At 48.7% G+C, this 24649-nt stretch overlaps 1 protein-coding gene across 2 annotated transcripts in view; it reads left to right on the top strand.

Annotated features, from left to right (window-relative positions):
- The first annotated feature begins 602 nt into the window (after window positions 1-602).
- TGM1 (transglutaminase 1) overlaps window positions 603-24649 on the top strand; it is a 34542-nt gene continuing 10495 nt past the window's right edge. Inside the window, exons 1-6 of one of the 2 annotated variants that reach the window (XM_063301621.1) lie at window positions 603-645; window positions 10966-11187; window positions 11905-12096; window positions 20996-21247; window positions 23000-23118; window positions 23719-23826. In XM_063301621.1, coding sequence (XP_063157691.1) covers window positions 10971-11187; window positions 11905-12096; window positions 20996-21247; window positions 23000-23118; window positions 23719-23826 — 888 coding nt within the window. In that variant the 5' untranslated portion in view covers window positions 603-645; window positions 10966-10970. Of the gene's footprint in view, window positions 646-10610; window positions 10743-10965; window positions 11188-11904; window positions 12097-20995; window positions 21248-22999; window positions 23119-23718; window positions 23827-24649 lie in introns of those variants that run through there. The other variant, XM_063301620.1, reaches the window with a different exon arrangement.

Below are 24649 nucleotides of genomic sequence, written 5' to 3'. Positions count from 1 at the left end.
TGAAGGAAGGGATCTACATCTGGCTATTATCAGTCCTCCACCTGAATGGAGCCTCCACATTCAGAGGCAGTCTACCCCCTATTCCCAGGCCTTTGATGAGCCTCAGCTGGAGAGGGATCTTATCTTGCAGGCCTGATTCAGCAGGGAAAGGCTTCAAAGTTTATCTTTCACTGGCGAACCATCCTTGGCAAAAGCATTCTGCCTGGATGCGATCCCAGTCTGATTGTCAGGGATAGACTACGATTATTTTTCTTAATTAAGACCCTCCCCATGGACAGAAAGATGGCAATGGGGGCACATGGGAGTCAAAAATGCCAGTCATTTGTACAAGGGAAGCTTGATCCCGTTTCACCCATGCCCTCTCTCCTAGTTTCCTTCCCCACCCCCTCCTCTCGGCGGGGCCAGTCGGTTCGTCCCCCGGCTGACCCTCTGACTCAGCCCCCTTCTTCCCGTCCTTCACTCCACGCCTGGGGAGTTCCCGTGGAAGGAGGGGCCAGCTGCCTCCGTCCTCCCCGGATGCTTCTCATATTTGTGACACCGCCGAACTCCACCCCACACTTTGACAGGAGTTGCACATCCCTCCTCTGCCCCAGAGGGCTCCAGGGGCGAAGCAAGCCTGATCGGAGCTGAGCCGCCGAGTGCCAGGTAAGGGCAGACCGGCCGCGGGGTGGGCGCGAAGAGGCCTGGGCAGCTGCAACGGGTCCGTCCCTACGGGCACGCGAGATACCGGAGGTTTGGGGAAGGTGAACTCGGAGGAGGCGTCCTAACCAGGGAATTGGGGGATCGAAGGAGGCGGGGGTGCCAGAGGTAGGAAGGGAGCATCGGTGCCAGGGACGGGGGAGAAGGCAGGACCCTTGAGAGGTCAGGGGCCGAAGGAAGGAAGGAAGGAAGGAAGGAAGGAAGGAAGGAAGGAAGGAAGGAAGGAAGGAAGGAAGGAAGGACCGACCTGGACCAGGCTGGGGACCTTTCGCAGGTGGGAGATCCAAGGTGCCGCGGCTGTGCGCACAGGAACCCAGAGCCCAACAGAGCCGGCGATGGGTGCAGGGCAGGGGTGGGGAGGAAAAAGGAACTTTAGCAGGAGTTGCGGAGAAGTTTGGGGGTGGAAAGAAATTCCGGAGAAAAGCCCCCATCCAGGGAACCCGAGGGAAGAGGATGAAGGCAGCAGAGGAGGGGAGAGGGGGGGTGAGTCAAGGGCAGCGATTGGGAGGCTCCGGGAAGGCAGCCGACGCGCGCTTGCGGGCTACGGAGAACGTGCGGTGGACGCGGGGACTGTGGACGGCCGGCGGGGGTTGGGGGGGAATTCGCGGGGCAGGGAGTCGGGGCGGTAGAAGGGGATTTAGGGGTGTCGAGGCCTTGCAGGGGGAAGGAAGAGACTTGGGGCCGCCGGGGTGTCTCGGGGAGCCAGTCCGCGGCGAAATGGGACGTGGGGCCGGAAACCAAAACCGGGGGTCTTTGGATCCCGCGGGTGTGCGGGGGGGCAGAAAATTAGGCTCAACCCGGCCGTGGTAAGAAACGCGCGTCGTCCGGCGGGGCTCCGGAGCGCGAGAGTCCAGCGGCGCACGAGAGAGGGGCAGGACTACAGCGCCCATCATCGGGAAGATGGGAGCGGTAGTGCGGCGCCCCTGGACGGCCGGGGAGGAAGGAGCGTCCGGGTGCTTGGAGGGCGACCCTGCCTGCCTCTCTCGGCGGCGGGACGGGAGTTCGGGGCCACTCCGGCTGCCGGAGGGCGCCGGGAGCATCGCGGGACGGGCCAGTGCCTCTCGAGTCCTGCGCGGGTTCCGTTCCGTCTCACAACGACCCTGCAAGGCAGGCCGGGCTCCAAGGCTTGAATCGCTCCCGAGCTGGGCAGGGACGTGAAAGCCGGGCGCGGCTTCGGCGAGACACGTTGACGCAACGCCCTGAGCCCACCGGGGACAAACCCGTGTGCTTTCCGTGTTCACGCAAGACCTTGCTAGCTTCCCCGAACGCGCTGAGCTCCCCGCCGGTTTTCACTTCGCACAGATTAGCAGATCGTTAATGACCCGGTTTAGCTGGTTTGTGGGAACGCAGGCAGAGTGGGAGCCTGTTGCGGATCGCCGAATAGCTGCGGGCAAAGGAAACGGGGTTGGAAAGCGGGGACGTCTTCCGTGCGGTCCGGGAGCCAGAGGGCATTTCATAAAACCAGGTGACAAGGCAAGATTGAAAGCCAGAGGGGCTTGCGCACAACCCCTTGAGCTCCTTGGCTGAGTTAAGCCGCCTTCTGTTTTGAAGGGCACGGGAAATCTAAGTGAAGCGAAAAGGCTAGATGCGTGACAGGCCAGGTGCAAAAGAGTCTAGTTAGAATTGTGTGAATAATGTGGGAGGAAAGGGTGTTGATCTATGGCAGTGTTTCTCAACCTGGGCAACTTTAAGATGGGTGGACTTCAACTCCCAGAATCCCCCAGCCAGCATGGCTGGCTGGGGGATTCTGGGAGTTGAAGTCCACCCATCTTAAAGTTGCCCAGGTTGAGAAACACTGGTCTATGGTGTCAAAAACCCAGGAATCTGAGAACCCTTTTTCCAACGAAGCTTGCAGGAAAGCTTCGGACTTTTAATAAAATCAGTTCATCCAAAAAGGGGTTCCCAGACCCCGGAGGTTGTGGGAATGAAGCTGCAATATTTTTAACCTTAGTTTGATTGTGTTGTGCAAAGCAAAGTCAGAGAACTCACCATTTTTGAGATTTAGAGGGCAAACAGAAGAATATTGTGTGTGTCCCCCCCGCCCCCAACTTACTCCAGAGTGCAGAACATGAATTAAAGTTGAAGTTACTGGAAGAGAAATCCTGGTTAAAAGTTGGAGGGAATATGCGCCGTGTGATAGCAAGACCCAGGGCGAGCTGGTGGTCTGCAGGGCACACCTGTCTGTTGCAGATGCTTTAATTTAAATTTGTCCATGCACAGAGGGTTGGACTGGATGACCTCAATGCCCCCTATGAGGTCTGTATGATTCTGGTGACTTGCAGGGGGGACCAGCTGCAGGATCTTCTTGTTCAGACCAGGAGCCAGTGATGGCCTCAGAGCACCAAAGCCTCCAAGGGATCTTCCATGCTCTGCCCAGTGATAATGAGGCTTTCAGGTGTGACTCTGGTTTGAGACCAACTGACACAGAAGAACTCAAACAATGTGCAAAATTACCTTCCTTCTTTGTTTCGCTTCAAACTCCTCTGCACCAAAATGTTTAGAGAGAGGGCCTGATCTTCAGTTGACTGAGGATCTTTTATAAATCGGATCTGCACAGTTGGATGGCTCATGGAGTTTGCCCGCTAAAGATGACCCTGGTTGGATCCTAATACAGGTAGTCCACGTTTAGTGACTGCCTCATTTAGCAACCATTTGAGGTGATGGCAGTGATGAAAAGTAACTTTACAACCAGTCCTTGCGTTTACAACCTTCTCAGGTCTGTAAAGCAAAGGAAAGCTGAAGTAAGATCATAAGCACAGTCATGGTTTCACTTAGCAACCATTTTGCTTAACAACCAAGTTGCCGGTCCCAGTCGTGGTCACTAAACGAGGATGACCTGTAAAACAGGCACTTTTTATTAAAGGCCGAGAATGTCTGAACAGATTACTCCTGGACTTAAAAGTTAATTGTGGTCATTACAGGGATTGGAGGGGAGAGTTGTCAATTTTAGGGGACTGGAGAAGAGAAGGAGAAAGAGGGAAGCAACGCTTGTAGCGCACACGTGTGTGTGTTTGTGTCTGTGTCTGTGTAGGCTTGAAGAGTTTTAAATTGACTTTTTACTTTGCCATTCAGTTCATGGTCAGACCTGGTTGGAAGGATCTGCCAAGTTTGCTGTCGGCCAGTGTTTTGGTCTAGGACATCTGCTTCCAGAACTAACATTGCGAAAAGAAATGTACTTTGCCCATGCTCAGAGGAAATATTCCCTTCTTTCCTGCCATGGCCTGTATTCTAGAACAGAGTCCTGGAAATAAAATCATTCTTGCATAGGACAGTAGGAAGTGGGCGGAGAAAACAGAGGAGAGCTTGGTATTCCCAGATTTTTTTCCTTTCTTAAATTTGCACAGATCGTATCCTCCCACTGGGATAAAAAAACTTGGCTTGTTTAACCGTGGTTTGTTGAATAAACCACAATTGATAGTGCACTTGTCAGGCAAAGCCACCAATGCAAGCCACCATTTAATTATTGTTTGTTTGTTTATATAGCCACCCATATCACATATATGGCTGGGTTCACACATGTACTGAGCCGATGATTTTTTCACAGCCCAGCGCATGCGGGAAGCCTGACATCACCCAGAAACAGTGCTCCCAATCCCAAAGACTGGCTTCCTGTGAAAAATACACGAAAAGGATAAAAATTACCATTTGAATGAACAGCAGTTTGAGAACTGGAGTGTTGCATTTCCTTTTCTTGGAGTAAGCAGGTCCCTCTGACCTAGCCTGCATCAGATCGATAATTGCAAATGGTGTAGACTGCTCCTGATCGCCGTGCCTGCCAGCCAGCCACCCAGTGGGGCCTTCCTTGGAGACTCCATTCCGGTACCGCCAAAAACAATCAGCATATTGTTGTTGCCCCCATTTTTTGGGGTTCACCCCCACACACAAACCCCACCCCAGTGACAGGGTGTAATTCAGCAGACACCTATACTATATTGCTGATTTTTCCCTGCCTGTGGATGGTGCTCCTTAGCTTCCCCATGGATCCACCCTGGGAAACCGGTTTGCTGTTACAGGGTGCTGTCTTCTGCGATGAAGCTCAAGACAGGCAGCTTTTCCTTCCTGCCTGGAAAAGGCTTCCCCTGTTGGATTCCTGCCTGCTCTACCCCTGTTAAAAGGCACAGGGTCTTGCAAGGAGGTGGAGAAAGTGGAAATGGGGCAGAACCCTGAGAATTCCTACCACCTGCTGAAGGCTTCATTATGTTAATGCAGTGTTTCTCAACCTCAGCAACTTTGAGATGGGTGGACTTCAATTCCCAGAATTCCCATGCTGGCCAGGGAATTCTGGGAGTTGAAATCCACATTTCTTCAAGTTGCTGAGGTTGAGAAACACTGTTAATGGCTCAACCAGAAACTCTTTCCCATCTGCACCAGCCAGACTAACTGGCAGGCTTGCCACGCACATGGGCACTTCCTCCACCGAGGCTGTCCCCATTGGTAGTGGCAAGGGCCTGGGTGGGGCAGAATGGCGGGTGAGTAACTTTCCGGGGCTGGGTGATTCCCAAATATTCCTCCTTTCCCCCCAGGCAAGTTTTCAGCTTCCTGTTTCATCTCATTTCGGCATTCCAGTAGCCACGAAGATTCCCATCCGTTCAGCCAGCCAATTTGAGCTGAGAAAGCTGTTTTGGTTCCAAGGGGCTGGAGTGGGTTCAGAAGGCAGTGGTGCCTCTGAGGATGTGCAGAGTGCACCACCAAGCAAGGAGGGGCTTGAGGAAGCTCCTACCCCTTGTCTTGCTAGAAATGGGAGAGGTATCCTCAGGATCTAATTTCGTTTTCTTGGCCCCCTGCATTTTCCCCAGCCCTTAGAAACCTGATTAATATCTGTGCGAGGATTAAGGCTTCAGGCAGGGAACAGAGGATATAAATATTGGGCAAAAACCTTCAGTGCAAAATACTTGACTTAATTTTGCACTCACAGCTGTTTCAACATCAGCCTAAAAGAGTTACAAAGGCTAAGGTTAGATGATACCATGTCCTTAACTTCTTGGGCTACAGTTCCCCCAGTCTTCCAGGTAGACCTTGAAGGCTGGGGATGATGGACATTGCAGTACCACACCTTTAGAAAGCGCCTGGTTAAAAAAAAAGGCTACGTTTCTTCGCCGGCCTTCTCAGCGGCCTTCTGACAAGCAAAGTCAAAGGGGGAAGCCAGATTCACTTAACAACCACATGATTCACTTAATGACCATGATGATTCACTTAACAACTGCAGCAAAAAAGGTCATAAAATCAGGCATGACTCACTTAACAACCACATTGCTTAGCAATGGAAGTTCTGGTCCCAATTGCGGTCATAAGTCGAGGACAACCTGTATGGCTGGATGGAGCCTTCAAACTTGGAGGCAGTGGAGAATAATTTCCTTCACATTTGGGTTAAGTGGCAGATTGGCCACTCTGGGAAGCAACACACAAAGTTTAGTGAGTTCTGGGAGTTGAAGTCCACCCATCTTCAAGCAACCAAGGTTGAGAAACACTGGTCTAGCAGGAACAGGCCCTTTGCTGCACTTGCCCCTTAATTCCAGCTGTTTCCCCATCTCTGCTATCTGGTTGACTCCAGTTTCCAGTATTTGTATGCATTGTTACACCGGCAGGCCCTTTCCAAGGGGGATTCCTTGGCAGCAGAGAGGGATCCTGTTTCTCTTGGAAATTGGCAGCATTGGAAGGTTGGAAACAAGGAATAAAATCCATATTCAGAAGGCAGGGATGGAAGGAATAACCACCGTCTTTCATTTTTGCACATAAAGAGCTTTACCAAAAATGGGATTATGACAGTACAGTCTTCCCCCGTCATGGTGCACTTAAAGGCACAAACTTCAGCAGAGAATACACCAGATACCTGTGAGATTATCATTGGCATATTTGGGGTCAAGAGACTAGGAAATTCATATAAAATGTGTTCTTTATCGTTGGTCAGAATTTCTGCCAGCTTCGAGGCCTCGGAGAGCTGCATGCACTTCTTGCTGAGCGGAAAGCACTCAATACATGCTCAGTGGCCGCCTCCTCTCTGTTCCTGGTTCACATGTCCCAGGCAAAGGAAGATGATAATAAAAATTAGGAGGGGGAGGTTTCTCTGTGAACGTACAAAGTGCATTTCCTTTGCCGCAAGAAATTCAATCCCAGAACAGTTTTTCGGCGTCAGCTTTGGAATTTGGGTAGAACAAAGGAGAAGGGAATAAACTCAGACGAATTACAGATGAAATGTAAGCATGGTCACCTTTCTGGTTAGCAATCCAAATATATATTTGACTTCAATGCAGCCACATACGGTAATGAATGTTGCCAGAAAAACACTGCAGTTAGTGGGAGTGAAGAATAATTACATGTCTTGCACCCACACCAAGCCCGCAAGAAGCTACATATCACCACTCTGGACATGGGTTCTAATTTGTGTCCTCACACTCAAACACACATAATCTGCTTTACTTATCACTTCGTTCACCCACCACCCTTCCTGCAGGCTAGCTATCACGTGTCCCATTCCTCCCATGTGTTGACAGCCAAGATAAACTTGTCTGAAAGTTTTTTTTGTGAAGCCCCACAGCATAGCACATTCGCCGCAAGGTTGAAGCAGCATGTCAGGGAGAGAAAGGATTCTTTGCTGGCCCACTTGCTCCCTTCCAGATTAGATTTCTACACGTGGGGAATTGGAATTTGCTTCTAATAACAGAAAGAATTCAAAAGTCCGCTACAGAAACCTGCTTTTCCTTTTAGCCGAGCGTTACGCCGTATTCATGTTTTCTTGGCCACAGAAAATGGACAATTTCCTTCTGTAAACTCGCATGGGATCAGATGGTTTGCAGTGTAAATGCTTAGACGGTTTTTAGGCCACCAGCTTGCCTTCAGCACTTAGCCCAGATCTAAAAAATGCAGAGATAAAAAGTGACACATAAACGTTGCTAATCCTGGATGAATTTCTACCCCAGACTTGAGAGCAAAAAGACACCGTCTGCTCTGGATGAGAGAACATGGTCTCCAAGGCTTGGAGAAAGCCCAAAATGGCAAATCTGTATTTTTTTTCCTAATATTAGGCACTCCAAGCCATCTTTGCCATGCTGTTTCCCATCACACCAAGCCTTGGTACTCTTATGTATGGTTTGACAAACAGCAGCAGCTGAGATAGCGTCTCTTTTGTGGCCTGCAAGACATAACGTGGTCTGTTCAAAAGCTGGGTAGGTTTCACTCAAAACAGAGTGGGCTGACCTGCTGCAAAACTCAAGCACTCTTCCTCTTGAACAATCACTATTCAGAGGTAGACTGCCTCTGAACCTGGAGGTTTCATATGACTGCCCTATTCCCGAGACTATGCCTAGATGTAGTCAGTCAAGCCCCAATAATAATTGATAATTTGAACCAGAGAAAAAACCCTAGAAAGGCTTCCAACATTTTAACCCAGATCATGGGTTTATAGGGAAGGAGGCCTCAGGCCAGCCTGGAAGAAGGACTGAAACAATGGGGCACCAAGCAGATGTTGGCTGAACCCCTGACCTATTTCTCTTCCACTTGATCCCTGTCTGGACATCTTTGGCTAGACCCACCGTCCAAAAAAAATCTATTAGCAATTTTCACTCTGTGAAAGCACCGCCTGTTCTCTTTCTTGCTGCTTCTTTCCGGTCTCAGCTTTAGCTTTTCTTCCCACCATTCCCCTCTTTTGTGTTCTCAACATCTGTCAACATCTGGTCCTAGCAGACGGCAGAAGAGCTGGGATTTGGGGAGGGTGGGCATCCCCTTGGCCGCCTGACCCTCGCTCTCCTTTCCATGGCCCTCCAGCCGTGCTGCGTCAAGGGACAGAAAGGGGAGAGACCCTGCAAGAGGCCTTAAGGACTAGAAAGTTGGTGAGCCTGCATCGAAGGGGGGAACAGGGTCAAGGGTAGTCATAAGGTTGGATGCTATTAGTGAAGCAAAGTCCAGGAACTGTTGCAAAGGGTTTCACATGATACATTGAACAGTCTCAGGATTTCTTGCATTTGAGTTTAGCAGCCCCGTTGAACAAATGCTGCCCCCTTGGTTATAAATCCAAGCAGGAAGTGGTGTGGGAAGCAAACTGTGGTTTCTTCACAAGCAAAGTATCTGCCTGCTGCATGAACACGGGGAAAAGATTCCCAATGAGAACGGAATGTTGTACATCAGGATCCCCCTGGAAGATTTGCATCCCATTTTTTCTCAGCCTTCTTTCTCCCAGCCGGTGATGCCTTTCAACCCACCGTCTGGATACACTAACCCGGGTTGATGTGAGTCATTCTCAGATTACTTCTAAAATTCCTGGGTTCTCCAGAAGAGGAAATTATGTCTGCAGGGAGTGCTGTCCTGCATCCTCAAGCAGGAATTGGCCTTGTTGTCTTCTGCTTTCCATCAGCCTGGTCCATGGATGATGGACGATGCAGCCCAACATCCAGAGGCCATACATTGCCAAGCAGAAACAAGCAGGTGACTAAATTTATGGTGGAATCAGTGGAAATATACCTTTAAAGACGGGTTGTCTTCCTAATAAAACTCACCTGGTGGACCTGCTTGAGTACCGAACCCGATTATTCTGAGACAGAAGCCCTTTGCAGGGATCATCACAGCTGGTAAAACGAAGAATATTAGCGGAGCCAGACTTTTCTGTCTGTGGTTTGTGATTTAGCATAGTCTGTGAACTCAGCCCATTGTGGTTTTATGGGTGAACCTCAGTGAAGCAAACTATGGCTTAGTGTGTTGCAGGAACCTGGCTAGCTTGTCTGTGAAGGGGTTCAGACAACCTGATGAGTGGAGATGTCTGTTTGGCAAGGATGGGCGTGTTGTATGGATCCAGGCAATTGGGGCTTGTTCTATAAGCCAGGGTTAAACAGGGGCTTAATGTCCATGCAAACCTGTGCCTTGGTCTTTACACATGTAAGGTGAATATTCTGCCTAGATTATCATGTTGGTGGCTGCAGATTCAGAATATCAAGATGTAGATGGAATATCAAGCCGACCTTGGGGAAGGTATGAGCGAGCCATTAAGGAGGGACTTGGAGGAGATTGTGCAGTCCCAAGATTGAAAGAAGTGTGAGAAAGAAAGTCAAAATTTTCCCACCTTGATTCTGTTGGGTATAAGAGGAGCTAAGGGAAGTTTTGGCAGGCTTCCAAGGTTCTGTTATCAGACCCTACAACAATAAAGTAGCAGTTTGGGAATCCCTGCAGTGTCTGTTTCTTGACCTGGCCTACCTCCAAGGGCTGACAGTCCATGACATCAGAGTTAAATAATAGAGGAACCCGGGGACAATGGTGCTTGCTTCTTGGAAGAGCGGGAGTGGGCTCCATCAGGCTGCCATTTTGGAGGATTTGCTAGGCACCAAGGCATTTCCAGGGAGACCCTGCCATGTCTGTTTCTTGACCTGGCCTGCCTCGCAGGGCTGACAGGCCTCCATCAAAGACCCTTGAAAATCTCTGCTGATCCTTTCCGACGCCAAGCAGTCTGTGAACCAGGTTCTTCTGTGAGTCTGGTCAGAAGCCAGCTCCTCTGAGCTTTGGTGTGTTAGCAGGACAAGCTTTACAGCAGTGTTTTTCCCAGAATTCCCCAGCCAGCATGGCTGGCTGGGGAATTCTGGGAGTTGAAGTCCACGCATCTTAAAGAGGCCGAGGTTGAAAAACAGTGTTTTAGAGGATGGTTCACTTGCCAGGAGGGACATGGTCCTCGTGATTTACGGGAGAGAAGGAGATCTGCCACAGGATTGTCATCTGTATTATTTATTTGGCGGAGATTACGAAAGAATGAGGGGAGGGAGCCAACCAGCCGTGCCCCAAAGAACCTGCTGAACGTTTGCCCTTTTGCCCTGCCACGAAAGGGGTGTGGGGGCCAGGCCGGGCTGGGGAATCTTGCCAGAAAAGATTCTGGCCTCCAAATTTACCTTGACTGTTTGCAAGCCAGGTAAATTTGGGGAGTCTGGCCTCCCCAGAGTGGAACCTAGGCTTCCCAGTGTGAGGAGAAGGAAGGATGGGCATTATCTCGGGCCAAGCTGTGAGTTTTCCTGCTCCGCCAAGCAAGGCACATTTCTGGGCATGGCCTGGCAGTTTCACCCTGCCTGCAGGTGCCTGCGGGCTGCTCTCTCCCAGGCGCTACCACCCTCTCTTTTGGGGCCCCCGTGCCATCCCAGAATACTTGCCCTGCCTTCCTTATCTCCTCTCCAGCCTCCTCCTGCTGGCTTACCTGGGTGGAAATGGGAACCTGAAGTGAGTGCTGTAAAACAAGTTGGCACCCCTGCTGCCTGGCACCGGATCGAACCAAACTCTCCTCTTCTTCCTCCCCTGCAGACACTATGCCGGTGCCGGATCCGCGGGGAGATGCAGGCCGGTGGGGCAACGTCAGCTACCGGGTGCGGCAGCCCAACGCTCCGGAGCCGGCTTCCAGGAGGAAGAAACAAAGCTGGTTTCACAAATTCTGCCGATGCTGTTCGGGAAACAGGGATGACAGCGACTGGGGACCTGCGCCCGGAGAGATTCCTGGGGCTCGGGCCACAGATCCCGTCATCCGGGGTGAGTTGCTGGGTATCAAGTGGCTGTCCCAAACCCAGGAAAACCAGAAAAAGGCCTTGGGGTGGGGGGTGGAAGCTCCTCTGGACGCAGAATCCCATCTCCTGCTGCAGTTCCAGGTTTTGGGAAGACAAAGAAACCAGGATTTTAAAGTTTGGTTTGGAGAAATAGAAATATTCCCACCCCTGCCAATTAAATCCAGGAGGAGGCCCCCATCACTTGGTAATTCTTGGAGAACGAGTAGGATAGAAATGCATGAATAAATAAACAAACAAATAAATAAATGTACCTCTGTGCTTCCGATATTACAGTTCCCCATGCTGGCTGGGGAACTCTAGGAGTTGAAGTCCACACATCTTAAAGTCCCCAAGCTTGCAAAACACTAGTTTAGAGCTTCAGTGTTCACACCCCTCTTCACCTCCTCCTCTTGCTTTTTGGGTTGAATTCCAGCCTGGAAGCTCCGTGGGGCAGACAGTTTGCTGGCTTTTGCGTCTTGCAAAGCCTTAAGGACCCGCTGGATCTTTAGGGGTTCCGCAACTTTCTTCCCTGGTCTTCGGATCCCTTTGAAATCCAGCGATCCGGATTAGGACGGGCAAATGTTTGTCACTCCTGTTCTAAAGTGGCTGTGCCCAGAAGCACCATTTCCCCAAGGGGTAAAGCCCGGGTGCAGAAAGTGGAGTGCCCGGAGTGAGTGACTCTCCTTTCTTTTTCCTCACGCAGATGGCATGCTGGTCATCAAAAAAATCGACCTAATGTCAGGCCGTTCGGGCAGCAACCGCCGGGCCCATCACACCGATGAGTACGAATACAATAACCTCATAATTCGCCGTGGGCTGCCCTTTGACATGAAGCTTCATTTCCAGCAGCCTTACGATTCTGAAGAACACCGGGTCTGCCTCGAGTTCCTGATCGGTGAGTGTGCTGCGGAAGGAACATTTGGCTCCTTCAAGCTTCTAGTCCTCATGGTGGCCCTGTTCATCTGGGAAATCAGGAAAGACCAAAACCAGATAAAATGCCAGCCATGTTGGAGGTTGGCAATGTTTTCGGGGCCAGGAGCCACACTTAAGGGTGCTGTTCAGATGATGGCAGGGATCCGGTGGGACTGTACCATCATGCACAGCACATGTATCTGTTTTGAAGATCATCTCTGAGCCTGGGGACAAAGACCTGGCCAGGTCTAAACTTGGGAATTGCAACCTTTAATTGACTGAGAGCTTTACTTAACACCTTGAGGTGGAGAAGAGTTGTAATGTTGGAGGTTTATAATGCAAAGGGGCCGGGGCCATGCTATACACATGGGCAGGACCTTCACATTCCTATAGAACAGTGTTTCCCAACCTTAGCAATTTCAAGATGTGTGGACTTCAATTCCCAGAATTCCCCAACAATTCTGGGAGTTGAAGTCCATACACCTTAGTTGCTGAGGTTGAGGAACATTGCCATAGAATTTTGACTTTTGAATGGGACCACTGATGCTGCATTTTTGGATGGGACCAATTATAAAACTTGGAACCGTGCATTTCCAAGTCGGATCCCTCGCAGGTCAGCCTGATCTGTGTTGGGAATGGCCATTTCAGAATCACTACCTTCTGCGGTGGAGTGTTTTGACTTTCTGCAGAACTGGCATTTTCTCTTTTTTCCTGGATTTGCGGTGTGTGTGTGTGTGTCTCAGGCTTAACTTCTTTATTTTTAAAACGACGGTAGCCTCTGGACGATAGTTTGGGGGTATTTCCCATCTCGGAAAATGGTGGGACCATACCTCCAATTTTTGGCAGTTGTAGGGGGTCCCAGGGTGGGCCAGCAAAGAGCCCTTGAATTAAGATGAAAGCTTAATGTTAATTTCTCGAACGGGACCCAGTCACAAAATCAAAAGGCAACGCGGATAATGCAGTGTTGCCGTGATTTGATTATATCTTTTCGTTGCCATTAAGAGATCCATCCGGGGCTATTTTTTGCTCTTGGGAGTTTCCAGTTTCCCCAGCAAAGAAATCAAGTGAATGGCATCCCACGCTGCTGGTGGCCACCCTGTTTCCTTTTGGCAAGAGAGGGGCAGCTGAGGGGCAGCAAGAAAGTCACCACGTGCAGCTTCCCGCTGCAGTTGCTTTGCAGAAAAGCAGCCACCTGCCAAGTTCCGCTCGGTGAAAAAAGTGAAAGAATCAAAGCAGAAGGGAAACAGCGAGATTACCGGTCCCACCCTTTGCTAAAGACAGACAAATTAAGGCGCATAGTTGAGAGTCTCCCAGGAGGGTGAATGCTTGTTTCCTGGTGGAACTGGTCTGTGGCTGGAATGCTTTATTTCACCAACCTCTCTCTGCTCAAGTGGATGCGGAATTTGGCTTGCTGCGTCCCTGGGGTGCATTGCTAGATTTGTTCAAGAGAAGTTGAGAGACAGGGCAGGGCACAGACCGCCTGCCAACTTGGCATCCACCCCAGCCACTGTTTTTGTTGTCCGTCCCCACCCCATCTCCCACTCTGCATTCCCCCCCCCCCAGCTCTTCAGGAGTCGGGCAGGGCCACCCTTTGATTATCTAGCAGGCTGCAATTTCCTGGGTCTGTGTCCTTTGGTGGTTAGGAGACAGGACAGCCCCTTTATTGCCACCCAGAATCTCAGTTTATCCCCCTGGGAATGCCCATGGTGTACTTTGGAAGTGAGGAAGGGCAGGGGTCAATCATAAAAGTGTTTTAAAGGAGGGGACAGCTTTGCAGGTCCAGGATTTAATCTCCTGCCCGCCCCCCCAGGGCCAAGACAGAAAAGACCCCAGCCACAAATGTACTTGAAGTAGTCAATATGGCAGTGTTTCTCAACCTCAGCAATTTTAAGATGGGTGGACTTCAACTCCCAGAATTCCCCAGCCAGCCATTTTCAGGGATTTCGGACACGTACTATTAAAGTATTATTATTTTTTGTTTGTTTGTTTGTTTATTTAAATTTATTGGCCGCCCAGCTCCAGTGGACTCTGATTCTGATGAATGGAATCAGAACGATTACTGATTTAATTCTGAGCTCGGGAGGGGGAGATGCTTAAAAAAAAATTGCCAGCCAGATCAGGCTTACTATGGATTGGGGTCAGGCACCCCTCCCAGGCTCGCATTCCCCACTGACATTTCTTACAGATTTGCACATAGGTATCAGAGCTGCTGAGCATGTGCAGAGTGCCGTTCTCCCATTGCTGGCCCAGCCCTTGCTTTGCCAAGGATGCCAGCTTTCAGCCAGGCTAGAAAGGGGCTCCTTGCCAGAAAAAGGCAGTAATCCATGATCACAACACAGTCACAACCACCCCCGGGTCATTTGATAAGTAAGAATGGCAAGAGCTGGGTGGTGATGCAGTGATCTGGCAGCGTGCCCTCTAGCTCAATTGTCTTCCAGCCTTTCCACCACCTGGTGATCCTTAGAAATCAGCAGCGGTCTTGCCTGCCCTTCTGAGATCAAGCAGGATCCAAAGCTAGGCTGAAGATTTTGTAACCAACCTGGCCACTCAGTGTTACTCAACCTTGGCTGCTTGGAGATGTGTGGACTTCAACAGCCAGCTTGGCTGGCTGGGGAATTCTGGGAGTTGAAGTCCACACATCTTCAAGTGACCAAGGTTGAGAAATGAGGTGGCCATTGATCCTTTCGGCTTGGAAATAATAACTAGGAGTGGCTTTGAGTGTGAGTGCAAGCGATTTGTCTTTCCCCCCCACCCCACCATGAAGTACTTCTAAGGAGTCCCTCTTCAACTGGGAAGCTGCCCCCGGACCCCTCTCTTAGCATGAAACAAATGCCCTAAAACAGGCATGATGTCATGAGTACTGATGGTGAGCAGGAGGGGGCCTCTATCCAGGGGGGAAAACGCATGCGTAGTACTGAGGAGTGAAGCAGCCATTCCAAGAGACACAGATCAGACCAGCCTTGACTTTTGGGGTTTATCTGTCTGGGTTTTTCCCACGTTTCTTCAGTTTGTTAGGATTTTCTGTCTAATGTAGCAGTAATAAACACTAGAGACCTATTCCTCGTCTCAGCGTGGTTCCTGACTGTTAGGACACATACCTCACCCAGGGAATTTGGCAAAAGGAATTCTTGCCAGTGCAAATTCCTCCCACCGTGATTGCACCATAAAAATATTGCTGCATCAAGCACAACGCCCAGCACCCTGCAGGAAACTGTGACTGCATAGATGCAATCATGTAAACACAGCAACAAGGCAATTGAGAGATATCAGATTTTGACACAGACCATCCCATTACGCCGGCTTGGTTAGGAGTGACTGGCCTCTTCCTATCCATCCATCCTTATTCTCTCTTAAAACCAACTTAAGCTTGGAACCATTGCCTAATCTTCTGGCAGCAAGTTCCCAAAGTTGCTGAGTTTACGTTGTGTGAAGAAGCACATTTTTTGCTTGCCCTAAATCTCTGCCAGTCGGTTTCATCAAGCGATCATCAAGTCATAGCCTGAGAGTGGGCAAAACTCTTTTTTGATTATCTATAGCTCTGTGAAAAAGAACCCCTTTCTGGACTTTCTCAATGTATCTCTATCACTGAAGGTTACCAAAATACCTGTCCTAAAATGAATGAATTCTAAATTCAAAAGAGGTTTCTGAAGACTCCATAAAAATGTCATCAATGATGTGAACCAGTCTACAAAACTTACAAAACCTGGAAGTTTAATCCTGATGTGGAGATGTTTGGGGACAAGAGTGGCCAATTCCCACAAATGGTTGACCTGTCAAAATCACACCAGCATAAAATTGTCCAAGCAGTTGCTAAAAGGCATTGGCGGGCCTCTATCACCTTGGCTTACATCAGTGTTCATGACTCCATCGTTGGGAAAGTCTTGGGTGGGAAGAGGATTCCTGGGCAAGAAACAGTGGAAGTCATTCCTCACAAAGAAGAACATTGAGATGAACATCAATGAACCTTGGATGATCCTCCGGACTTCTAGAGAAGTTCTCCATGAAGAGATGACTAAAAGAAGAAGGATTTTGAAAGCTACCTGGAGGTTGTTACATCTGGTGGAAACCAAGCACTTTATTCCACCCTAAGAAGCATACATAGGCCGTCAAGAGCCAAGAAGGAGTGTCATCGTTTAGGAATGTTTTTCTGCCTTAGGACTTGGACCATTTGCCAGCCCTGAAGGAAATATGACTTCTGCTTCATAGCAGAGATTTCTGCAGGAGAAATCTGTCCTGGTACTAAAGGCGGAGCCCCAGTGAAGTGGGTCAATTTGGCAAGAGAGTGAAACATCCAAACAAATCTCAACAAGAACAAATTCGGAGTTTTAGAATGCTCAAGCCAGAAATATTGTTTTTAGGCTTAGGACAAGCAGTTTCTGATGGAGTTACGCGTTGAAGCTGTTTGCCACAGAGAAAAAGATGCAAAATTCTAATTATAGGAAGCCTTTGGTTGCAGTTGTTACAGCTAAAGGTGGTAGAACCAGTTACGGTATCTGAAAACTAATTACTTCTTCATACCGGCACCATGCTTGTTGGATGACTTCATTTGTGAAATACATTTATGGATTTATTTCATGAAGTGAAAGAAATGAAGAGCTGCTGTGTAATAAAGCACCAGAGTTTCCAGCCCGTCAATTCGCTTTGTATATCAACAGGATGCACGTGATGACATTCAGCCGCAAAGAGAAATAAAAATTCAGGATATCTGAAAAGGGCCACATCGTTTTTTCACAGACCTCTGCATTATGTTTTAAACTTTTATGACAGGCCTTCTTCCGCTACCCCAAGCTAAAGATGTAATGTTTTCATCTGTCCCTTCGGGGAAAATCCTCTGCTTTCACCTTTCACAAACAGTAGCAGGTTGAAACAGGCGTGACATCATCGCTCCTCTTTCTGCTGAATGAAACTCAACCGGCTGAATTTCTGCCTACGGCGTAGCTCATCCTTTTCTAAGCAATGCCCTCATGGTGCACTGAACCCCAACACCCATTATCCTGATTCAGTAAAGCCAAGCTTCTCCCGACCATGGGAAACGTAGTCCGACTTCTTTCAAGCTCGTGAGGCAGCGCTACCATCCAAGGCTGAATTTCTAGCTAGAAAACCCAGCCGCCGAACCTTGTCCCGGCTGCCCCTGTCGCCTGCGAAGTGAAAACAGCCACACCTGAAGAACAGGATTTTTTCCTGCTTGTCCTAACCTGCAACTCCAAATAACAGGGAGGGAAAAGAACATTACAGGTTGGGAGAAAAAACATGCTTCCAGTTCTCCTAAGGATTGTAGTCCCCTTCTTGGCCCATCAGGACAGATGTCCTAAAGCAGTGTTTCTCAACCTCTGCAACTTGAAGATGGGTGGACTTCAACTCCCAGAATTCCCCAGCCAGCAGGGCTGGCTGGGGAATTCTGGGAGTTGAAGTCCACCCATCTTCAAGTTGCTGAGGTTGAGAAACACTATCCTAAAGTCTCCCTGCTCAGCAATGAAGGGAGGACTTTAGGTGCACCATGATCAAGAGAATGCCTGCCTGCCTGCCTGCCTGCCTGCCTGCCTGCCTGCCTTCCACCCATCCACCCACTGCAATCTTTACTTACGCCAGAGCCCATGGTCAGCCAGAAAACAACACCTTCGATGGGGAGCATTGCTCCCCCACAATATGGAAGACCATTTTTGCCCTGGGTTGCAAGGGGAAAATGCTTCCCGGGGTCTCTGGGCCACTCAACCACGGTCTCTCCTGCTGATCAAGCTGCTGTTAAAAGCACAGGAGTAGGGCTGGGCTGGGCTGGGCTTCTGGAAGATCCCTTGCATGGATTTTAGGTTTGTTCAAGGGATGGAGCAAGTTCTGGAATGAGTGGAATCCATGTTATCTTTTGGAACACGAGGCCTCTGACGTGGCGGGCGTGTTTCTAAGAGGAGAAGCTGCCCTCCCTCACCATCCAGGCCCTGGCTGTTCCCAGCATCCTTATCTAACCCTCCCTAGCAAACTGAGGCTTAACACCAGGATCCTTTAAGCTCTGTTTGATAAAATGTCTGGGTTTTGGCAGCGCAGGGCACCCACATCAACAAGGGCGGATTTGTTGATGTTTGGGTGTGAGAATTGGCTTCCGATGACCGGTTGTGTTCATACAACACATTATACCTGGGTTATCAAAACAGAATTCTTGTGCTCACATGATGGATGATGCCCAAACAGATGAACTGTTTTAGGGCTTAATGGTTCCAATAACAATTCCAGAGTACTGGACCCTATTTTAGCATTGCCCTGTGTTGGATGGAGCAACCTCTTTCTGTTTTGTGATGAATGTTTCAGTCACCCCAGAACTGGAGGAGGCCAACTGGGATGGGGGGGGGGGGAGAAATGCTCCAGATGTTGGGAAACTACAATTCCCAGTTGCCCAGCCTCATCCTGATGGTGAGGCATGCTGGGAGTTGTAGTTTTGCCCCCTGGAGGACCTAGTCCTATTTGGGAAGGTGTTCATTGTTGCCAAATCTGGTGCCCTCTGGATGGGTTGGAGGACACTCCTGAGTGAGGATAATGGGAGTTGCAGTCCAGCTCACCCCGAGGGTGTCAGGTTTGAGAAGCGGGGCCTGCTAACACTGCTGAAAATCAAAGCGTTGTTGCACGGATAAACAAGACCTGTATCTTGGTTGCTCTTTTTGCTCCCCGGCACCAGCAGGGCTGTTCTGCTTCCAGTAAGTGCGGGTCAGGCAGAAACAGCTTGAAATCTCTCCTTTCCTCACACTGCCCTGCTAGGCTGCACCTGCTGGATTTCTGCCTGGAAGAATGATTCAGAGTTCAGTTGCCCTGCTTGGGTAGGTGGGAGAGTAGTATTGCTCCCAAATTGACTTGGGACAGCTAGCAGCAAAGGAAACGGGAAATTGTCTTTCTCATTTTGTTTTTGAAGTCATAAAGGAGAGTGAGAGGGAAACGGGGTCTGGGTCCAAGCCCTGGTGGGCCCCAGCTAAACATATTTTGCAACATGTACAGCTCTTGGAAAGAATTCATACCGGCCTACCTTACAGGGTAGTTGTGAAAACATTAAAACAAGAATGAGAAAGATGGTGTGTCAAGAACACCTTAGTAATGGTTTTAAAAATAAGAAGGTAAAAGACTTAGGTGTGGAGGTAAATTATCTGATTTCTTTCAGTCCTAGAGTGTTTTGCCCCTGAGCGATCTCAGGTGTTTGTCAGTCTATGTCGATGGCAGGGATCAGAAGCTAGCCAGGATTAGGCCTGGTTCCAGCTTGGACTGGAGACCACCAGGAAATCCCAATTTACAATCTACACTGGGAAGTCAGAAAAATTCCCTGAAGAAACGCAAGCCCCCTTTCAGGAAATCTACCCAGAAGGTCCCATGAATGAGTTCATCCTGACGATCTTTACTGTCCCCTGTTGTGGTTCTGGTTTAAAAAAGGAAATTGCAGTTTTAGCCAGCCTAGCTGCAACTAACTCAAAGGAGTGACAACCCTGGTGTGCTGACCTGGGAGACGGGAGGAAGGGTGTGGGCCGCTGAGCGGTGGCTGGCTCCCTGTGTCACGATGGCAAGAAACAGTGGACGGAAAAGTCAGAACGAGGGCAACTGAGGTTAGCCTTGTGCACCCTGGCGCGCTCAGCATGGGCTGGGACTCTGGTTCCCAGCACTCCCAGCTGCACAGCTGGAGTGGTTGTTAAATAGCCTGGGGCACCAGGTTGGAGAAGGCTGATGGGACAAAAGCAGGCAGCTTGGGGGAGGTCTGGATGCACCCAGAGTATGAAAAAGGGACAGGGATGTGTTCCGGTGCTGGTGATCCAAACCCCACCCACCCGCGGCATCTGTCTTGGTGTGTTCCAGAGGTCAAGCCAGGCAAAGGAACTATGACTGTACCAAATTGATGGGCGGGGGGAGGAGAGCATTCCTGAAAGCATGTTCTGCTTCAGACTGGGGATGGCTCCCTTTGATGTGTTAGGACCTCCTGTGGTTTTCCTTTTGCTCCCAACCGTGATGGTTTTGCCGGTTTTGCAACATCACCTTGCAAAAACTTTTGCTGGTTTTGGGAAATTACCTTGCAAAAACCAGGGTTTGAGGGACCTCCTGCGGCTCCGGTGGAACGCCCCAAAGGGTGGCAGAGGTGGGTGGGAAAAGTGGAAGTGGGCGCGGTCAGCAGAAAAGGTGGGCGTGGCCCGGGGGAAATCCCACATTTTATCAAGTTGATTCCCTCCATCAGTCAGCCTTCTCTGCTTTTTAATTGAAATGCTTGATTTTGGCTTCACGCCAGCTCCTGCAGTCCCCCCATCTACTGGCAAGCAACTGAGAGGTCCAAATTGCCCTTGACCAGCATAATAGCCGGTGGGGAATATGCCCCCCCCAAGTCCTCCTTGCCTCAAAGCCCCAAAATAACTCCCAACAGGCCTACCTCGCTAGGCTGTTGTGAGGATACCATGAAGTCCCTTCAAATCCAGCTGCCTTCATACCAAAAGGATCTAAGATACAGAGGAAGGAGGAAAAATGTCAGAAGGCTTAGCAATTTCTGCGCATTTTTTTCCTGACATCCAAAATCTGATCGCACATGGGCTTCTAGTGATACATTCCCCATTTGGCATTCTTCAGAGGTATGGGACTACAAAGACGCTGTTGGAAGAGAACATGGGGCTTGTAGTTCAATTAGAAAATGCCAAATTGCTTGTGTAGAGAGTGAAACAGAGTTCACAGCAGGGGTGTCTGCAGGGTGTGGTCAAAAGAGTCAAGATGGCGGCCACCCCACCACCCTTGGTCCTCGGGAAAATTATTCCCTCGTCCCTCTATCTTTAAATATTAAAATAAAGTATAATGTTAAAATTAAATATAATTTCAATTTATTATTATTATTATTATTATTATTACCTTTCTCCCCTAACTTCTTCTCCTTCCGGCAGGGTCCAACCCACAAGCCTCCAAGGGCACACACATCCTTATCCCCTTGGACAGCTCCTTGCCCGGCACGAGCTGGTCAGCAGAAGTGACCAGCACGGATGCCAACACCGTCTGTGTCCGGGTCTGCCCCTCGCCCAGAGCTGTGATCGGCAAGTACCAGTTCAGCGCCAAAACCCGAAGCAAGGCGGGCGAGTACGCGCCCCCCTTTGACTCCAACAATGAGATTTACATCCTCTTCAACCCCTGGTGCTCCGGTAAGTCCTAGAAGGGGGTCCAGAATCAAGATGCTCAGCTGGGCATCTTGCAGCCAAGTTGGGATTTCAGCTCCCAGAATTCCTTTGTTAGCATGAGTAGGGAATTCTGGGAGATGAATTCCAAACCTGTCTAGAAGGCTGGTGCAGCCAATCTTTTATTTGTGTGTCATATCTATTATCTATCTGCCTATCTCATCAACTAAAAAGTTGCCCTTTTTTTCTATGGGAGCACAATCATTTTTGATGGATGGATGGATGGATGGATTCACTCACTCATTCACTCATTCATTCATTCATCATTCATTCATTCATTCATTCATTCATTCAGTTCTTCAGCCTTTTTCGTAACAATGATTTATAGTATCAGCCACTACAATGACTAAATAAATCCTGTCTTCATTAAGCGATGGTTGGGCGACATCCTAAATATCTGCCAAAAAAAGGTGGTATCTTAGAAGTGTCATAATTTTTGCTTTTTTCCCGGTGCCTAAAAGATGATCAAAACAATCCAGTCCGGATCTCCTTGCCACAATACATCCCCTTGACCTCTGTGCAAAAGGCGAAAACGCTGGCTTGAATTTCTGCTGGAGTCAGCAGGGCGTGGAAACCATGCAGTGCTGATTGTGTGTCCTAGAAATGCTGAGAAGGAGGGAGGGCAGAAAAGAAGAACTCAGATGTGTTGCTATTCCTCCCCGCCTGGTTCCCCCACCCGATCCCGCCCAAAACCTGTCTTTATCAGATCTGGAGATTCTTGATTTCTTTTTGCATTTGGTGGATCAGCTTGATTACATGGCTTTGATGCAGGCCTTAGCCCTTTCTGAAGAGGGAGAAGTGGGGCCTGTCCCCATCCCCGCCTGTACCAGAGAGATTTCTAAATTTGGGAACTTCTGGAAGGACCAAGCAGATGTAGTGTGGCTGTTCTCTATGCAAAGGCTAGGATTTTTATCACACTTCCACACCTTTATCTATCCCTGACTTTTCCTGAGCTCCAGGAGGCTGAGATGAGGCAGAAATACTGGGGTGGAGAAAGGAATTATTTTCTCTCTGGAATTCATTGAAGGAAAGACCAGAACAAATAAATCTTTAGCTTGGCAGGCAGAAGAGAACTTTAGAAAAAAAGAAAACAAGGACACACACACACACTAAACACACACACACACACACACACACACAAACAGAACATTTAAGTCAGTGTTTCTCAACCTGGGCAACTTTCAGACTTCAATTCCCAAAGAAGAGGAATTGGGAGTTGAAGTCCACGCTTCTGAAAGTTGCCAAAGTTGAGAAACACTGATTTAGGTAATGCTTTCTGGACAGGAAGGAAAAGGAAGATAAAATCCCCTATGTGCATTGGTCAGTTTTTATTTGGATCAACCATCAGGAAATGGTGAGCCAGCTCTTTTACCCCCGAAAGGTGGATTTTTCAAGAAAATATATAAAAATACTCCTAAGTGTTTTATTGTTCCAATGTTAACAAAACTAACATTTTCAGAGGAATCCCAAGGCTTGGCACACCCCAAGCTGCAGAACAATATACATTAGAGACATTTTTATTTGCAAGAAAATAGCAGCAGCAGCAAAATGTTTTAATTTCCCCGGTGAAAGGACATTTTAAAAGGTGGACGAGACCGCCAAGGTGTGCTTCAGCAGCCCGGTCCTCCCTCCTTCCTCCCTTGAAAATCTTTTTAAAGGAAGAACTGAGATGCTGGAATTTTTCACCTTCGCTTGAATTTTCTGTTTTCTCTTCCTTAGAGGATCCGGTCTATATGCAACAGAGCGACTGGCTAGAGGAATATGTCCTGAACGAATCAGGGAGAATCTATTATGGGACAGAAAGCCAGATTGGAGAACGGACGTGGAACTACGCACAGGTAGATCCTCACTCCAAAACCGTTCGGAAGAGCAGGTGGCTCTTGGAAGGGTTCTGGAGTTGTATCTGTACCAGCAAACACTGGATCTCCTTTTGGCCACATTTCCTGTTTGCAGCTGCAGTGAACAGAATTGGCAGCTGTTTTGTTAAGGGTGAAAAACTAAGAAGTCTAAGGAACAGGCGAGCAAACATAAGATGTCTGAGGTGACGCGTTTAAAAAAAATTAAAGTTTTATTAATGAAGAGAAAGAAAGAAAGAAAGAAAGAAAGAAAGGGAGGGAGAGAGAGAGAGAAAGAAAGAAAAAAGGAAGAAAGAAAGGGAGGGAGGGAAGGAGAGAAAGAAAGAGGGAGAGGGAGAGGGAGGGAGGGAGAGAAAGAAAAAGAGAAAGAAAGAAAGAAAGAAAGAAAGAAAGAAAGAAAGAAAGAAAGAAAGAAAGAAAGAAAAGTGCTCAAATGTGATGCAAACAGGGCTAAATCTCTCGCTAGGGCAGGGTGTAGTCAAAAAAGTCAAGTTGGTTTATTCCCTTGTCCTAAAATGAAAAGAGAATGTGGAAAGCCGATTGTTCCCTTCTCCAATGACCTTCCTTCTTTCCTCCCGCCAGTTTGACAACGGCATCCTGGATGCATGTTTGTACATGCTGGATAAGCGCGGGATGCCCCACACGAGCCGTGGAGATCCCATCATGGTTTCCCGTGTCGTCTCCGCCATGGTGAGTTGCAGATGGGTTTCTCGCACACACCCTTCCCCAGTCTGTCTCTGGAGGATATCACAAAATCATTCCGATACCTTTCTCCATCCTCTTCCCTTTTCTGATCTTCTGTTTATAACCCTACCCCGCTCTTCTCCAACAGACCTGGGGTTCCTTTTTTTTAAATGTCACCACAACCCTGCGGGGTAGGTTAGCCTGAGAAGGAGTGGGTGATACACGGTGATTCAGTGAACAGAGAAAAGGATTTGAATCCTTACAATCCAGAGCACCATTTTCACTGCAAAATGGACTCTGGCAGCGGATCCAGGATCTGATTAAAGAACGGAAAATACCCATTATTATTTCATTTACCTTACTGTATGCTTTTCATTTCTTTTCCCCATAATTTCCTGTGTTGCTTTAATACAGTGTTTCTCAGCCTTGGCCACTTTAAGCTGTGTGGACTTCAACTCCCAGAATTCCCCAGCCAGCCATGGCTGGCTGGGGAATTCTGGGAGTTGAAGTCCACACAGCTTAAAGTGGCCAAGGCTGAGAAACACTGCTTTGATAACTTCTCCCCATCACTTCCCTTCTTCAAGATATCCCCCCATTTTACTCTCTGTATTCTACATTTTCCTTCCTTTTCCCAATGTATTCTTCTTTCTCTCTCTCTCTCTCTTTCTCCCTGTACATTAATCTAACTAAATAAATCCAAGTGCAGCAATTACTTAGCAGCTGAATAAAACGTTTTCTCTGCTGTAATTCCTTGTGCTGCATTCCAGAACAGAAAAATCTCTGGAAGTTTGCCGAGGCAGCATTTTGGATATGCCGAGAGAAATATTTA

The sequence above is a fragment of the Candoia aspera genome, chromosome 4 (assembly GCF_035149785.1).
Source record: "Candoia aspera isolate rCanAsp1 chromosome 4, rCanAsp1.hap2, whole genome shotgun sequence".
Taxonomy (NCBI): Eukaryota; Metazoa; Chordata; class Lepidosauria; order Squamata; family Boidae; genus Candoia; species Candoia aspera.
This window is presented reverse-complemented; position numbering and strand designations above follow the sequence as displayed.